Here is an 18,931-nt window from a genome sequence, read left to right as displayed (position 1 = left end):
CCCAATCTAAAAACAATACATTAGAAGTTTTAGGGGAATAGCTGAATATGTTACTTACATTTATTAAGTGGTTGGGGGCAGCATTTTGAGAGATGTGTTCATATTTAAATGATGGGTGTCCAATGGAGGTTGCATTAAGTGCTTATGAGTACAAAATGGAATTTTCTTGCTACACCGCTGTATGGAACTGTATCTTTTCCCAGTCTCTGCTGTTCCCCCAAGTGACATATAAGGCTAACCCTTGTTACTGGGAGTTAACTAAACTTTTTCGTAGGCTTGCAGTAAGACGTAGTATTTGTACTATAATGAACTGGGCAATACGCAATTATTCCATCGCCATCCCAGGACATTTTTACTGTCCAGATTTTCGCAGAATGTTCAGATTTTTGCCTCATATTTTTGGTCTGCTCCTCATAACATATGGGTTTTTATGGCAAATCACTGATTCTGAAGTCACTAAATTATACCATACATTTTAGTTTCAGACTTCATATCCTTCAGAAAAATGCACGCTAATACAAATGTTACTCATGCATGTCATTAAGTTTATAAGAGCAATAATTAAAATCGGTCCCTGTCTTTGGACCTTTGTCTCACCATTATTTTAGGCTTTGTCCAAATTTCTTGCGCTAATAGGTTGACAGGTATGATATTATTACTGTAATTAAAACAGCTACTTTGCGTTACCACCACCACCCATTTCTGCTTGCTGTCATTTCTAACTCCTGTGACAACACTGGCATTTGAACTGGCTGCAAGGCGCGTTTCACTTTCTGCAATTTCTTAAAAAACACAGACATTCACTGTGTCCTTAGGGGATAACTTGGCAGAAGTCAGATTAGTACATCTGTTCATTAAACACGACTGTCGGACTGCGTTTGGTTGTGAATGGGTTAATTTAAGGTTACCAAACGTTCCCAACAGATGCAACCCTGCACCAAGCCCAGCGTGTTTGGGATGTTTGTAGCGCGCCGAGGACTGGGGTGGTCTCGTTTCCAGCAGTGAACCCCCCAGTAGGAAAAGGGTTAACCAGAAGCCAGTGATGCGTAGCTTTTGGAATATTTGCCTCTCTTGCTCACTGGTGTTGCTTCCCCCCCTCGGAGCTTTGGGCAACCGCTTCCTAGACCTGTTACAAGTCATCCATCCTGCGTTATCCCTCACCACGTCCAGTACCATCATCATCATCATCATCTCCGGCAGAGTTCCAGTCAAATGACTTCAGTTAAAAGCCCGTAAAGTGGAGCTCTTTCTGGACCATTCAGCTGGAGTCAGCGCTCATGCAGTTTTGCATGGTGAGAAGCACATCCCCTTAACCAGTCTGAATAGACAGACACAAGTCTGGATGTTCCACTACGTGGTCAGTTCTCAGTGATCCTTCCCAGATGAATCTGCTAGTTGTGATGCTGTTATTAATTGTAAGCTGCATAGAAACCTTTGAACAGAACAGGAGAAGGAAAGGTAAGAAGACATTTTAAATCGTTCTGGGTAATGGTTCGGTACCCACGTGGGTGCACTGCATTGCTTTTTATGTTACCCGTCAGTTATAATGGTATCAGGACACCGGTTTACTACTATAGCCTATAATAAAGGTGTCAGAAAAATGTTTAGTTTAATGGAATCACTGAGCAGGATAACCCACAATGAAAGTCAAACTTGAATGCTAAGTTTTAACAGTAAATAAAACTTTGAAAGTCCTTCTTTCACACGTTCTTGTTTATTACACGACTCTTTTCTGTCTGCACAGCTTGGTTATTGTTGATTTTAACAGCAGAGCTTTCTTTTGCAGCAGGGTCCAGACAAACCTGGCTTATGGTACATTTATGCATTCATTGCAAATCATCCCCTAATAAGAGTTTTGTCTTTTGAAAATGTAGCACACGGATCAAAAGAAAAAAAAAACAGTCAGTTCTGGTAGAAAGGGGATGATAATAATAAATTGCACAACTATGTTTGCAAGATGAATATGGAAAGTGTATGCCCATTTTCAAGTTGTATGTGCCCCCTTCCACACTACATGTGTAATTACCAACACTTACAAACGTATATAATTTCTCTCCCTCTCTCTCCCTCTTTGTCTCTGTCTGTCTGTCTGTCTCTCTCTCTCTCTTTCTGGTTGGTACAGCACATTAAGGGGATGTTTACTATAATTTGTAGCATTAAATAAATATCTGCATTTTGCATTTTTATTAATAAAGACAAAAGGCGGTATGCTGTAAGCAATAAACATTGAGACTTTTGTAAAACATTTAAAGCAAGTAAAACATTAAAAAGGTCATTTTAAATGAGGTGCAAATGAAAAAGCTACATTGTAGCATTTCATGTCATGCAGTTACTTGATTTAAGAACAGTTTTATGCCACCATTTACACTTTATTAAAACAACTGAAGTATGTAACTATAAAACTGAAAAAGTGACAGACCCACATATAATAAAGGTATTTTAGGGGAAACTTTAATATTCATGTCATTAGCCTAAGTATAATATATAAATAAATTCTACCTTATTAGCACTGAAGTTGATTAGCAGGTAGATTAACCCAAGTCCTTGTTCACAAATGTTTTCACACCCTGATCCATTACGGCGAGCATATTACCATTCTCCAAATAGTGCTGAAGAAACTTTTGCATATTCTTAAACATTTTGGTGTGATTTAATTAATGTTAAATTTGCATAGTTTCTGCCTTTCCATTTTAACATCCAGAGTGCTTATGGAATTTTCCTGTCTAGGCAACAGCTGCATTTCTTACCTGCTGTCTAATGATGTGCTTTGAAACCTTTGTTGTTGCTGTTTGATCACTTGTTATACGGTGTTCTTATTGAGTGGGTTTAGCTTTCCACAATCCACTCAGCAACTGAAAGTATATATCTGATTTATACTGATTTGTAGATCATCTTTAACTTCTAACTTCACAAGATGTGAAAGTAAACAAGAAAGCTTATGACACTATTTAGCATTACTGCAGCAGTAATTAAGCATGCATACATTTATGTGCTTAGAGCAATTTACTTGTGTCATCTTGGGATGGTTTGGTGAGTTGAGGTGTTGGTGAGTAAATCAAGACCCGGAATGAAGTCTAGCATAGAGTAGTGCATAGTGTGTGCTGGTCCATTTCTGGATGGTGTAAAGCAATGCCTTGAAACAAACCAATGTCTCCCAACTGAATATTGTACAATTTAGCATCCGTGATTGAACATTTCTTCAGAACACATCCCAGTCAGAACCCGCTCCCAAGCATCCCAGCAATCATGGCTGATTTTTGGGAATTTCAGAAAACTTTGGGCTTACACACATCCTTGTATGCCTTGCATTTTCCAGATCTCGCTAACCCTGTGCTCCTTTGTTATCTGAACTTTTCTACTGAAAATCATTTCCGCACATCTAGAAGGTAGAGTGAAACCAAAGCACCTCTTTGCTTTTAAAATTAACTAGTAACAATTAAATAAATGAGATGCAGGATTGTACTGAACAAATAAATCCTGCATATCTTAATAGTGTCCCTTCACACAGGAAAGCTGATCTGAATGGCCATTTAATAGGTGGTAGTGCTTTTGAAATCAGAACCATGTTTAAATTCAACTATTTTAATGTATCACTAGTTTTTTTTTTTGGAAATCTGAGAAAGTTTCTGAGAAACCAAATAAGTGAAATTTATCATATAGCTTTTCCACACACATTGTGATGACCACATGTGTTTTAAGTTCAAGAACAGCATGTAAGCCTTACAAATTGCTACCAGTTGGTCACAAGCTAAGTTGCTTGAACAGTGTTGTACAGTATTGCCAACTTTGTTGTATAATATATTTGCGTCATAACATTATGTGATCTGGGATGCCTGATCCTGAACTCTGTGGTTGAGATTTATTATGCAGAGATTAACTGCACTGCTTTTTGGGGCTCATCAGGGATACCCTTTGCTGCCACAAAGGAGGCTTCTGGCTACACAGCAGCATCTCTTGATACAGGACAATGTACAGTATAGAAAGGATCAGACCAAACTTTCCAGAATGTCTGCAGGCCATTTTGATGCTCCCCTCACCATTTGTCATTATTCCCTTGTGTGATGCAAAGGCATTACATGTCTGGACTACTAGCAATAGGTTGACACTCTGAGCAAGGGATTCATAATTTTGAATTGGCTGATACAACCATCCAGCAAGGAAAGTCACAGCATTGCTTCATGGGATTAAATATAGTGGAAACCTGTTCTAGTATCTTTGTATAAGCACAATCGCCACCAAAAGGCACAGTCAGCTTTATACCTTCTGCATCTTAGTGGTCCATAAAGCATGCTAAGTGGGCTTATTGCTGACCTGGTCTACTTAAGGACTTTTATAATGATCTTAATGCGACTGTTCAATGCAAAATAACAAATGATCAGTGCAGTGAAAAAAAAATGTGGTATTACAGGTTCATATTAACAAGAGGCATATCAGATTAGCCTAGTGCATTTTTTATTGTATGACCAAGTGTGAGTAGGTTATTAACATGGCTTACACAGGACAGAGGAAGACTTTTGTCACTGCTCAGAAAAATATTACAAAATAACGTAAGAAAATGCCTCGAGGGTCACCACTGAATACTGCATGTTCCTCTTCTAGTACCGAAATGTTATTTGTGACTAACAGGAAAATATCACTAAAAGGGAGATGATATTTTCACTTCAGAATAGACATACAACATGGCTGACATTCATCTTAAGACATAAAGAACATGAGGAGACACAGCTAGATATGATGTGTGAGCAGAAACAGCAAAAATTAGTTTCTACACCACTAAGTGTAAAGTGTCTGGATAATAAACCTGGTTCATGAGTACATGAGAGTGACTGGATTGCTTACAGTAGCTAAATGTTGAAATAAATCATACAGTATTTGTAACAGAGGCAGACATAAACAAGCAACATGAGTAAGCAGGAAAGATAGACTTGGTTAATGTAAGACCGGGGTATATAGTAAGATATACCAGTGCCAGGAGTTGCAAATATGTAATTGATATGCATCCTATATATTCATGTTTGACATTCCAATTTTCAACAGAGCCAGAATGGAAGAGGTGTACAAGACAGCAAAGAAATAGTGCAAGGACTGTGGTGTAATCCATATAAAGGAGGCGAGGAAATTTGGTAACTTAATATAAATAGTAGTAGATAAAAGAGAGAAAAAAATATTAGGGATGCTTGAATACCTAAAAGGTCTCTACAGATTCCAGAATCACAGCATGTTTTGTCAAGAAATACTGTGCAGCAAAAAGGCAGAATTGAATACACAAGGACAGTGTATAAAAGCAGTTTTGCCAAATGCAGTGGTAGAAGCATTAAACAGTTGACATGATGACATAGTTGTTAACTCAAATAAGTTAGAAACTGGTGGAAAATTAAAGAAGGTGTGAAAGAGATGTAACCGAGCAGTAGAGCAGGCTGGCTGTTTGTCAAGTGAGATTGATTGCTTAGTGCAAGTGTGTGTGTGTGTGTGTGTGTGTGTGTGTGTGTGTGTGTGCATGTGTGCATGTGTGTGTATGTGTGTATGTGTGTGTGTGTGTGTGTGTGTGTGTGTGTGTGTGTGTGTGTGTGTGTGTGCATGTGTGTGTGCATGTGTGCGTGTGTGTGTGTGTGTATGTGTACATGTGTGTGTGTGTGTGTGTGTGTGTGTGTGTGTGTGTGTGTGTGTGTGTGTGTGTGTGTATGTGTGTGTGTGTGTGTGTGTGTGTGTGTGTGTGTGTGTGTGTATGTGTGCGTGTGTATGTGTGCGTGTGTGTGTGTGTGTGTGTGTGTGTGTGTGTGTGTGTGTGTATGTGTAGATGTGCACACATGTGTGCATGGGGGGGTTATGGGTACCAAATAATTCTTAGCTAGCAGCGAATTCTAGGTTTCTCTATTAACTGTTCTGCATGTTTTACTGTAGCTGGTACAGAAATGTAAGTGGTGTTGTTTGATCTGCAATGAAAACTTGTCTGGCTTCTCATTTGTTGCACCTACATTAAGGCATGCTCATTGCAATACTTCATGTTGTAAAACTATATATTTGTAGAGTTCTAAGCCACTAATAATGTATTGGACTCAGCAGATATTAGGATAAAACCATCACAATCTTCCTCATTGCCCTAGCCTGGCCTTTGCACGGCTGGAGTGTGACTCTTATCTTTATTATCTCACTAAAGGAGAGGCATAGTCTAGGAAGCACTATACTAGGTCTCCTATAGGTCACTGAGAGGCAATCTGTGCCTGGCATACAAGCATCCTCAGATACAGCTCTGATGGAGCAACATCAGAACCACTAGATCAAAGGATTTAAATTTTGCTTGTGCCATAATAAGACATGTTGGAAATACAGGTCTGTGTCTCTGAGGACCCCAATGCTCTGCAACAGGCTCCCCATCCATGTGAAGCAGGGTCCATCCCTGACCCTATTTAAGAATAATCTTAACCAATGGATGGGAAATTGAAAATTCATCCTGGGCCCCCCCCCCACCAAGTCTCTGATAGACAGAGGCAGACAGTAATGCCCAAAATGACATACCCCCACATAACGTCTTGAAACTTCCTATCGAACATACTTATTTTAATAAATACCCTCCGTACATAGGGGCACAATTGGATTGGGTTGCATGGCTAGGCTTATAAAGTCCCTGGTGTTTGTTACCCTAGTATATACCAACATAAGAAATAGCAGTTCATGCATTACAAACAAATGTGGACAGTTTGTCTTCAAGACAGTTTGCAAATGTATTAAGGAAGGTCTTAGCAAACGTAATTGACAATGATGCTGGACTACATGTATATTTAGCTGCAGTACAACATTTGTGTCTCTAGGATTTTATATAGGACACATATCTTCTCACTCCTGACAAGTTTTAAATGTGCGGTTAAATAATGGAAAATTTTCTACAAAGAAAAGAAAATGCCAGGATCCTTTTTTTGCTGTCCAAGATCAACATTTTGAAGAATTTATTTTTTGCAAATTATGCCATTCGTATAAACTTAAATAGGCACTAGTGCTGATAACATATGCTCACAATAGATATTATTACCTACATTTAAGAGGCAGACATTTAGTAGGCTTCAAACTTCAGAGTACTTAACAAGGATATTATTTTTGATAATGTTCCTGTCTTAAGGTTTGGCAAATTGCATTACAAAGTTGAAAGATTAAATTCTTGAAAGGCTACCCACTTATTTCTGCTGGCAGCTGATAACAATATATGGTTAGAAAAAGACCAAGCACTTTCAAACATAGAATGATTTGTAAATGATCCTGAATAAATGGTTACAGAATTATTTAATTGCCTTTCTTCACTGCTGTCCCTAAAAGTTCCCTACACAAAATAAATCAGCATCTCCCAGACCTTGCTGATTATAAATGTATTGGCAGTAGAATGTTACAAAACATTTATTGATTGCTGATGGGTGACAGAAACACAAACCCCGCTGTTACGTTATGGTGCTTTAACTCGATACAGTAGCTGCTATGCTTACATAATGCAGTATGCGTCTGTTGTATAAAACAATCCACCTGTAAGGGATTTTTAAGGCAGCTCTTAAAATCACCAGATGGGCTTGCCACATGTGAAAGTAAGCTGTTGAAAGAAAGGTTCATGTGCATCATCTGACCCATGCAATGTGTATGCTTGTTGCTAATTTCATCACACTTCTATTTTCAGTTTTGTATATATGTGCATTTGCAGTGTTTAGAATCATCAAAGGCACTGAATTAGTAAACCTGCATCAGTTTTATTAGTATCTCTTTCAGGACACTTCATTTACGTCTGTATCCATTTCAAGAGTTAGCCGTTTAGCAGACTAAATTTTCACATCTGTTTCCATTTCATGACTACTTTTTTCAGGAAAATCAAACTACACCACTTCCAAATGTAAGGCTTATCAAATCATCAATACTGATGAATTTAAAATGTCTATATTCATTTTCAAACAATCTCAAGATCTGCTGTCATATTAATTCTGCTTTATTCTTTTTTACTTGACATATTTTAATGAAAAGTTCAGAGGCAGCAAAATATACACATCTGCTTTGTTATCATTGCTTTGAGAACCATGTTATAAAGTTAAAAATGTATAGGATACAATGTACAAACAAAAAATAGTATCTGTGCATGGAAATCCTGTCACAGGTCACTTGGAACAGACCTACAACATTTGCAAATGTAGACCAGATTGCCTAGTTCTTGAAAGAATGTGTCTTTCTTTGGGATATGCCAGATAATTTTGGAGGTTAAGTGCTTATAAATACCATTTACTTGGAGCTGTTGACATACACAGTTACTTTTGCCGGATACTGGATATGATTATAAGAAAAAATTGGTTACTTTGAAAGATGGCTGGCACTCGCTTGCAATATAAATGTCACCGCCACATATTTTATTAAATCATACATACTTTGTTGTAACACAATACATTGTTTTACTCGCTATGAATAAGGAATAAGAAAAAACAGAAAACTGAGATCTGTTTTAGTGAATTTTTAGTGAACTGCTTATATATATATATATATATATATATATATATATATATATATATGTGTGTGTGTGTGTGTGTGTACATGTGTGTACCTTTGTATGTGTGTGTGTGTGTGTCTGTGTGTGTATACCTTTGTATGTGTGTATGCGCATGTGTGTGTGTGTGTGTGTGTGTGTGTGTGTGTGTGTGTGTATAATTATAGAAACTTTGCTGAAGTAATAATGAAAAAGCAAGTATATATGTTTTTATTTTAAGTAATTTAAACATAAAGCAAGCAAAAAAATACAAACAAGAAAATACAAATTAAGTAAATAAAACACCTGGCATTCTTTCGTATCTGTCACATTTTTGCAGGTAGTCACTGTGTCTCGTACATTCACCTAGTCATAGGTTCTTCTGAAAAAATGTTGATGCTATATCCCCCCAGTCTCTGTCTCTGTCACTCTGTTTTCCTCTACTAGGACCTATAAAGTCTACAAACGGTTAACTAGCCTAGTATTAACAAGTATTTCCCCAAATCTGACCAGTGTTTCCTGCTTATTACTGTCACCCATATGTCCTCTTATAAACTGAGGTAATGTGTAGAAACAGAGCGCTTCTTTTTATTTTATTATGTGTTAAAGTAAAACTCAAGAACTACAGTATAAGAGACGTGCTCACCTCTACCTTTTCTTCTGTTTTGGCACAATGACAGCATCTAGGATCTTAAAAGCTTCATTGCCAAAGCCCATATTATATTCTCAAAATTTCTGATACAGAACCAAAACCTTTTGTGGCCTGACTGCCTCTATCTTTATCTGTATGCTGTATGCAAATCGTCTTTATTATCATAATTATTATTTAAAGTGACCATTTTTGCTGTTGCCCACATTAGTTAGTGCTGCTGAAGAGGGGGGTTATCTCCGACACAAATTCTTTTTATTCATGCTAATATGCCTTTATGTCATTATGAGTGTGAATGATAAAGTTGTGTATGGAAACAAATCAAGATGCCAGAGAATGTGAATGTTCAAAAATAAATATTTTTCTTGCTGGCTGTATCATTATTAAATCTCATTGCACACAATTAGGGAGGTGAAGGCCTTAAAGCACATGTTTTTTCACAAAAGAATGGTTAATAAAACGCTTGCCATCTGAGATACCAGAAGATAGAAATGGAATTTGAAACCCTCGGAGATGCAGAAGGGAATTCCAGAGATTGCAGATAAAAACAAATTATCTTCTAAGAAAGATTTATAGAAATAATAAACAGTTTGCACGGCTGTTTTGGTGGAATAACGGCCTTATCTATCAACATTATTTTATTAAGATTTGAATCAAAAAGGTTTTGGTCAGTTTTGGATCACATATTCAAGTAATGTTTACCTACATTGATTAAATCTTGCCTGCATGCCATTATATGGGCATCATTTCTTTTTTTTTCCTGTAATGGTATTCTTATAGTAATAAAGAATTGTCCATCTGGCACATATATCAAGCTTCCATGGTAACGTAGAACCACTCGCTGGTTAATTAACTTGTTACACAGCAGGAAAATGGAAACAGAGGGATTCGAACCAAGATCTGCAGGATGTAACTCATTTGCATCTCAATAACCTTTAGCTATAAATTCTCCTGCCAGATGAAAACCTCTATTGTACCATGTACTATGTATATGAAACTGTTCTTGAGTGACATACATAACAAGAGTGAGGTTTCTAGAAAAGTAATGCCAGCACACAGCCCTTAAGAGTAAAATGAGTGTAAAGTAATTTCTGTGATTATATGTTATTCTTTTACAGATCCAAGACTGTTGTTTACAGATAAACATCAAGAGTCTTACTTCCTAATAATTTTGGAAGAATTAGTTTATTAGTTATGATGGGTTGTCACAACTGCAAGTTAATTCTAAAGTAAATAAATCCACTGAAATAGCTTGTACTAAAATATAAGTAGACTTGCTGTGCATAATATTTTTTGGAAACAATTTAATTTCTAAGTTAGACTTAAAATAACCCAAAGATTCAGCTGGTGTACCTTAAAATAAATAAATACAACAGAAAGATTTTAGTTATTTTCAACAGTAGACATTTTTTTTATTTTGTAAATGTGTCTGTGTACATGGTAATGTGTGTGCATTTCTGTGAGTGTGAGTGTTTGTGTGTGTGTGTGTGTGTGTGTGTGTGTGTGTGTGTGTGTGTGTGAGTGTGTGTATGTGTCAGTCTGTGATAAGCAATTATTTATTTTTTGTTCCTTAGATGATTGTATATGATGTGATAAATAATGGATTAGGAAACAGATTCTCATGGCTTTGTTCTTTCCATGATGCCATTGGATGGTGACTTCACAAATTATTATATCACAGCTGTAGCTGGCTAGTGACATTGTGAGTTACAAAGTGAGCATCAATAAATGTAATGTGGCCACAATGTGAGTCACATTTCAGTCAGGGAAGACATGTTGCTCAATGTATATAGTGGAAACAGAAATAACTGTTAACATCCAGTGAAGGTAGTCCTACATTTACATAACTTAGTAATGCAGGGAGGGCGATCTTTTTGTCATGAAACAAATGACAGAAATAGAGCAGATAATTAAACATGAAAGCTGTATATCTGCAGATGTTATTTACTCCAGGAGGTAGACATTGACATGTAATATCAAGCAATGAAAATAAAGCTAAGCATCTGAAATATGCTTTCTGCATTTTGTAGCTTACAGGAAGCGTGTGTACCAGTTTGTACCAGTTTGTAAGCATTTCTTACATATATCTCTCTCAAAGTGGCAGCTTTCAAAGTCACTCACAGCTGATACAAACAAGTACAGACACAGATATTTATGACAGCTGAAGGAGTCATAGACTTACTGTTTAGGAATTCTTTTGAAGATCTTTTGTAACAGATTATTAAAAATCCTATTTCGTAAATCCAGGACAGGAAGAATTATCTGTGCCATATGGGATCTGCTTTGTGCCTCATTTGGAACATAGTTCCTAATATTAAATGTAGTTTCTTGCAAACAGACCGAGTTCGCTGCTTCAGATGTTTTTGTTTCCTCCATTATGTTCCATTCTTAGACATCAGATCGTAGTTTCTAGATGTCTTGTACAGAACTTTCCAAGGAAAATTATTGGACTAATGTAATGAGTTTACAGGTGTTTGTAATATCTTATTCAGACATATAACTAGATTAAAAAAAAACTAAGCTGTCAACATTTCTCTGCATTGGCTAATGTAAAGCAGCCATTTTGTTTTTGGGTTTTTGCTATACAAGAAATAATACCGGATGTAGATGCTTATAATAAGGCTGTAACACCTCTGTCGCTTACTGTGCAACTGTCAATATACAGAAAATGTTCTGCTTGAAGTACATTTATTCTGTTGTCTTGTTCTTATAGGTAGGACCATAGAAATAAGTTGCATGTAGGATTTCTTTATCATATTTCTAGCAAATAAAGTTTTTGTTTTAAGTATGTTTGTTTTCTACCTTGTTTCAGATGAGCAAAAATTGAAACTGATCAAGTAATTCATACAGAACTTCTTTGGTATATGTCAAGTTAACTGATTGTGGCAGTGATTTCAATAAAGTGGTTTGCATGTTAGCAGTGATTCCTTCATTTGTATTGTCATGTAATCGTTTGTACAACATCTCTGGTATGCTATTTTTTGAAGGTTTTTAATATATTCAGCTTTTTGTTGGCATGAATATTAACACATTATAGACAGCTGTAAATTTACACACAAGTTCAGTGTTGTATTTAAGTGAAAACAATCCGTCTGACTCATCTGCAGAGACTAATGCATTTACAATAAGTTATAGTTTATGAAAGTAAATGATCAGACATTCCTGCTGGCCTTGACTAAGACTGGATTTTTTGTGCCTACACTTTAGTTTATGTTTTTTGAAATGGACTAATTTAAAGCAAGATGTAATTAGAAGAGGTAATAAAAGAGCTGTAACTATGCAACTCACAAATGAGATGGATGCTGGATTTTCTGACCGTATTGTTTGCATTCTAGAAAAGTGTGGGACTGTTTGATGATTTCTGTTGAAGAACGCATGATATACACCCCCCCAAAGAAACACAAGTTCCTAATACATAGTCATGTGAAAGACAATATTTTGGTTGTTGTGTGTAATCTTACTTTTGCATCATCTTAAAAATACTCAATTGTATTTATAACTGCTTGGTGTAACTCATTCTAAGCCTTTTGGTTTAAACACTTGGGCTTCGGACCAGTTGTTTTGCACTGAGAGGGTTTGTGGTCTGCACTGTAGTGGCAGAACAGGTAGCTTACATCCTTCTAGGTTGGGAACTGCTGATTGAGGGCTCAGTGTCTGTTATTCTAAAAGTGTATTAATTCTGGTTTAAGCACTTAGGCTTTCAGGCCAGTTATTTTACATTAAGAGGGTTCGTGGTCTGCACTCTTGTGGGAGGAGAGGCTGGACTCTGCCCTTCTGAGATGGGAATTTCTGATCGAAGGCTTATAGTGCATGCATATCTGAACTGCTTCTTACTGAAGTTGGTGCGCCTTGTTTGCTGTGGCATAGACTGGATTCGGGCCTGCTGGATCTAGCTTTGTTTGTGTAACTTGAGCACTAATCCAGGCATTCTCTAAAATATTCAATTGTATTTATTACTGCTTAGTTGTAACTTGATTAAAGTGTAGCTATCATTCTAAGTCTTTTGGATTAAGCACTAGGGCTTCAGACCAGTTGTTTTACATTAGGAAGGTTTGTGGCAAGCACTGTGGTGGCAGGACAGGTAGCTTTCATCCTTCTAAGTTGGGAACTGCTGATTGAGAGCCCAGTGTCCAAGTGTATTAGTTCTGGTTTAAGCACTTGGGCTTCAGGCCAGTTATTTTACATTAAGAAGGTTCGTGGTCGGCACTCTTGTGGGAGAAGAGGCTGGACTCTGCCCTTCTGAGCTGGGAATTTCTGGTTAAAGGTTTATAGTGCCTGAATATTTGAACTGTATCTTACTGAAATTGGTACACCTTGTTTGCTGTAGCATAGACTAGATCCAGGCCTGCTGAATCTAGCTTTGTTTCTATGCTTGTTGTTTGTTTGCTTGTTATTTCCCTGGAACGCTAATTCCACCTAATACGCGGCTTCTCAGCGCTTCTGTGGATCACTAGTGATATCTGCATTGCTTACTGTACTTATTTCCTTGTTTCACTTGAAAGAAAGTTACTGTTTGTCGTTTTTGCATTTAGTTACTTGTAACACATTGCACTCAAATTACCTGGCACTTTCTCACTAAAGCAATTATATAAGTCAGCACTAAAAATTAAAAGCACTACACCCTCACTCCCCACTGGCCCTTGTTTTCAATTATTAAGGAATTCCCAATATTATTCTAGCATGTCCAAAGGTCAGTTGTCAATCTCCTCTCCGGTCCAGCTGGTGAATCTGGGAATCTTGAGGCAATGTTATAACTGCCTCATGTACACAGACAACCCTCTCCTCCTCCCACATAACACAAATACTTGCGAGAGATGCAGCTATTTAGCCAAACTGGAGGCTGAGCTCTCTCAACTCAGGACTGGCAAGACCAGACAGGAGGAGAAGGCAACTACACACACCACAAAACCAGCCTCACATAATGCTGCCACACCACTGAATCAAACACATAAACACACAAAGACATACTCGGAGGCTCTGAGTAAAAATTTACCTAAACAGCAGAGGCCTCCAAAGCAGACACCCAAACAACTGCTACCTCAAGACACCCCACAAGCAACACATAAACCACAAAATCAGTGTGCAAAGCAGTCACAGTCCTTAAGGCCAAATACAACACCAAACATACTTGTCATAGGTGACTCCATAGTCAGACACACTGACGTCCCACTCACCAGGCTGAACAAGGAGAGGGTCACAGTAAGCTGCCTATTGGGCGCTAGAATCCGCCACATAACACATGCAATCAGGTCACTCCACGGCAAGTACAAATATGACACAGTCATTGTCCATGCTGGTGTGAATGACCTGAGACGTACCTCCCTGGACTACATGAAAAGAGACATAGAGGAGCTCTCTGATTATGTAGCCCAGGCAGGTATGACCCTGACCCTGAGCAGTATCCTTCCTTCACCAAGAATGATGCCACAATATAGAGACAAGATGATCAGCTTTAACAATTGGCTTAATGTCTGGTGTCATTCAAAGGGGATCCAGTGTCTGTCAGCCTGGGATGACATGCTTGACAAGCCACGCTGCTTCAAGGGACGGCTTGCACCTGTCATCCCTGGGATTCCGGATATTGGCTAAGGCTCTTGCCACTCCCATAGTGCCTTTTTTAGGCAAGGCTCAAATTCTAAACCTACCACCCTAGAAAACAAAAATGGGAAGAAACTGAGGGTAATGCTGCTCAATTCCAGAAGTCTAAATCTCAAAATGCACGCACTCGAGGCCCTTCTCAGTATGGAGAACATCGATGTCTGTGCTGTAACTGAAACCTGGTTCAAGGCTCCTGAGAGCACCCCGGCACTATTAGGTTTTACCTCATATCATGCGTTCCAGCCCCAAAACCCGGACCACACCACAAAAGGAGGGGGTGTATCCATATTCATAAAGGATACCCACACCTCCAGGTTGGTGGCAACCCACGAAGCTTCGGAAACCATCCAGGTGCAACTAACCATAGGCAAAACTGCTCTACAAATTGTAGCATGCTACAGGCAGGCCACCCTCTCAAACTCAGGAACCCCACACAGCCTTCCTGAAGACACTGGAGGGTATAAATGTATCTCCAAACACCATCATATTGGGTGACTTCAACTACCCGAATATAGACTGGGAACATTACTCAAGCCCTAACTTTCTAGCCCAACGGTTCCTGGAGTTCATAAATTCAAATGCCATGGAACAGCTAGTCACTGTTCCCACGAGAGGAGAAAATATACTAGATCTCATTATCACAAACATGGGGACAAAATGCTCCACACCGGAAGTATATCCCTCATTGGTGAGATCTGATCATAAACTAATCTCACTGGAAATCCACATCCCGCCCCCACCCCAAACAAAAAAGACCACAGTGAAGAACTTCTCTAAAGCAAACTTCACACTACTCAAGACTGGTGTGGCATCCTTCAAGGCCCCTGAGCCAGTGGAAACCACAACCCAAGCTGCGGAAGCCCTTACAAATGCCTTCTATGAACACCTCCAGGACTGCATGGATCAGGCAATCCCAAATAAAACCAAGAATCTTTCCACAAAGGGCAAACGTCCAGTCTGGTGGACCCCAGCCATTAACAAACTTTACAATAAGAGGAGAAAGCTATTACATGATAGAACAAAATCCATAAAAGGGAAGTCACCTATGATCATTATTAGTAAAAAAATACGAGCACTCATAAAATCAACTAAGGCCAATTTTGAGAGAAAAATTGCCATGGATTCAAAGGACAATCATAAGGCCTTTTTCAGCTATGTTAGGAACCTGGGTGGAAACTCCCAGATATGCTCAGAATTAGTCCAAAATGATACAAAAATCACTGAACCCACAGACATTGCCAACATACTGGCAGACAGGTTCAGTGCAAACTTCACCCCTCTCCCCTAAAGGAGAGATAACTATCCCAGCGGAGTGTAGCCTTCCAGACATCTCAAATGCGCAGGTGAAAGCTGCTCTCTCTAAAGCTAAAAACACATCATCAATGGGACCGGATGGTGTCCCCGGCTGTGTGCTACAGGAGCTAAATGAGGAATTAAACCCGCACATAAGGCAGCTGTTTAATCTCAGCCTTACCACAGGATATGTGCCCAAGGAGTGGCGTACGGCAACTGTGGTCCCACTCCACAAAGGCGGTGCCTCTACGGACCCTGGTAATTACCGCCCCATAAGCTTAAGAAGTCTAGTCTGCAAAGCTATGGAGAGGATCATAATGGAGCTCATAAACAAAGATATAGGGGACTTGCAGACATTGGACCCGACCCAGTTTGGCTTCGTCAAGGGCAGATCATGCCTTTTGAACTTGGTCGACTTCTTTGAAACAGTCATCAAGGCCATTGATGAGGGAAAGGCAGTCCATACAGCCTACCTTGACCTTGCAAAGGCTTTCGACACAATACCCCACTCGGGTATTGTAGAAAAACTTACCAGCTTAAATGTAAACCCATATGTCACAAGATGGGTTGCAAACTGGCTTAAGGACAGAACCCACAGGGTTAGAGTTGCTGGCGCTATGTCAGACTCCAAGCCGGTCACAAGTGGTGTCCCACAGGGCTCGGTCCTTGGCCCCCTATTGTTCGGCATCTACTTCTCAGAAGTACAGGCCAACATGGGAGGACTTTGGCTGACAAAGTTTGCAGATGACTGCAAACTGGGCGCCATAGTGGAAAGTGCATCGGACACGGATATCCTTCAGAAGGGTCTCACGGAAACAGATAGCTGGTGCCAGAGCCATGGCCTGAAGTTAAACGCCAAAAAATGTATAGTCATACCCATCGGGAAAAACAAGGTAACCCCAAGCTACCATATAGGTGGCAATCCACTAAGCGCAGAAGAGGTTATCAGGGACCTGGGGACCCAGGTTGACAGTGGCCTTTCTTTTGACACTCACGTTGCTAAAGTGGTTAGAAAGACCTTCTACATTGCCCACCTGATCATGAAGGGATTCACATCCAGATCTAGTGAGGTCATTGTTCCCCTGTACTCTTCACTTATCAGACCAATGATCGAGTACAATGCCCCATTCGGGATGTATCTCACCTGACATCCGCAGCAATTGGAGAGACCCCAAAAGTTCCTCACCAAAAGGATAAAGGAACTCCAAAATCTGTCATATGCTGCCAGATTGAAGAAACTCCAGCTCTATTCAGTCGCATACCATCTGCTCAGAGGTGACATGTGCCTGACATACAAGGCCATGTCCAACCCGGAATTAATGGACATGCTCCACCTCAAAAAATCCAAATCCAACAAAACCACTAGAGCAAGTGACTTAAACCTTAGCATGGATATAAATAGGACGTGCTGGAGGGATAGATTTATCACTCAGAGACTCCCTATGCTGTGGAATAAAATCCCGGTCCATGTTAGGCAGAGTACCTCGCTGGCTCTGTTCAAGAGAAATCTTGACCTGTGGATGGGAGATCGTAGGTTTACCCTGGGAATCATCTCTGTGTCACTGCTGGACAGAAGCACAACAAACTAATGGGCACAGTATTTTTTTCATATAAGGGGTGGCGTAAGTCACAAAACTTTGGGCTAGGCTTATAAATGCCTTAGGGCAGATAGCCTGGTATAAACCTATGAACCTATGAACCTATCTCATTTTTAATGCATGGTTATTACTTGACTAAAACGGAAGTATATATATATCATTTTATGCTTCAAAAAATCAGTAGCCTTTGAAGATATTTTCAACCAGGCACCAAATTGCATTTCTTTCCAAATATATGGCGTCCTTTTTTAAACCATTCTCATTTCCCATGGTTGGTGAGGGGCGTTTAATTTGAATGGAAGAAAGTCGCACATACGAGTGTACAATGTTAGGTTTGTGACCAGTGTGTAGTGTCCATTGGTGATAAAGTTTAACATCATCTGTACTACAAAGAAAGTAGATACGAATCTATGAATAAGTAAAATACATATAACTATATGAAAGTATATAAATATAAATATATAAAAATATCCAAAAATACATATAATAATCAAAAATAGCCACGTTCCTTTGAAACCTGCCCTTAAAGCGAGGAGATTATTTAGATAGGCTTCTCTCATCATTTTTATACACATAATGTTTACTTTTCAAGTTTGATTATTGTATGTATTTTTGGATATTTTTATATATTTATATTTATATACTTTCATATAGTTATATGTATTTTAGTTATTCATAGATTTTCATTTATGGGATATGTTTTTAAGGGGCGTGATGTTAGCTCTCGTTTTGATTGGCTTATGCATAGTATTTTAGAGAGCTCAGTCGTGTCATTCATTATCTGATGAAGCAGTGTTGGGATTAAACTGTGAAAGTGCTTATTCCTGTTATATTAAAGACTCGACATTTGCATTTTAATGGAGCAGCTGTTTGTGGTGTTTTTTCGTATGGTATCAGCTGTGTATTCCAGCGATCGTATCTACTTTCTTTGAATGACTTGTTCTTTTGCGGTTTATCTGGATTTATCTCCTCTCCAATAATATATTTTCCTGTTTCCATCATCTATACTACGTCACAGAATTTGCAGTTGAATACTTTGAACTTTAAATTCAGTTAAAACATAGTTTAAAATGCAGTGTCTCAAGTGCTCAGATACGTAATTTATAGTTACCTGCATTAATGGTCGTTGATTTATTTTTTCTTTTCTTTTTTATTTATTGCCTTTGTTGACCAGGAAAGTCTGACTAGGCTATGAAAAACTCCTTTTCAGAAAATGTTTGGGTAGAAAAGCTCCACATGTACACATTAGCAAAAATACCTGGATTGCAGACAAGGAAAAATGCAACATTATTTATAGGCATGTACATA

The 18,931-nt window shown here is 38.6% G+C and overlaps 1 protein-coding gene across 1 annotated transcript in view; it reads left to right on the top strand.

Moving 5' to 3' along the window:
• Positions 1 to 937: 937 nt before the first annotated feature.
• Positions 938 to 18,931, top strand: part of RSPO4 (R-spondin 4) — a 922,830-nt gene continuing 904,836 nt past the window's right edge. Inside the window, exon 1 of the mRNA XM_044090426.1 lies at positions 938 to 1,458. Within this exon, the coding sequence (XP_043946361.1) occupies positions 1,383 to 1,458 (76 nt within the window). The 5' untranslated portion in view covers positions 938 to 1,382. The remainder of the gene's footprint in view (positions 1,459 to 18,931) is intronic.

This window comes from Protopterus annectens, chromosome 12.part0 (genome assembly GCF_019279795.1).
Source record: "Protopterus annectens isolate FY-2018-M chromosome 12.part0, PAN1.0, whole genome shotgun sequence".
Classification (NCBI taxonomy): Eukaryota; Metazoa; Chordata; order Ceratodontiformes; family Protopteridae; genus Protopterus; species Protopterus annectens.
The sequence above is the reverse complement of the archived record's forward strand: the minus strand, read 5'-3'. Positions and strand labels throughout refer to the sequence as shown.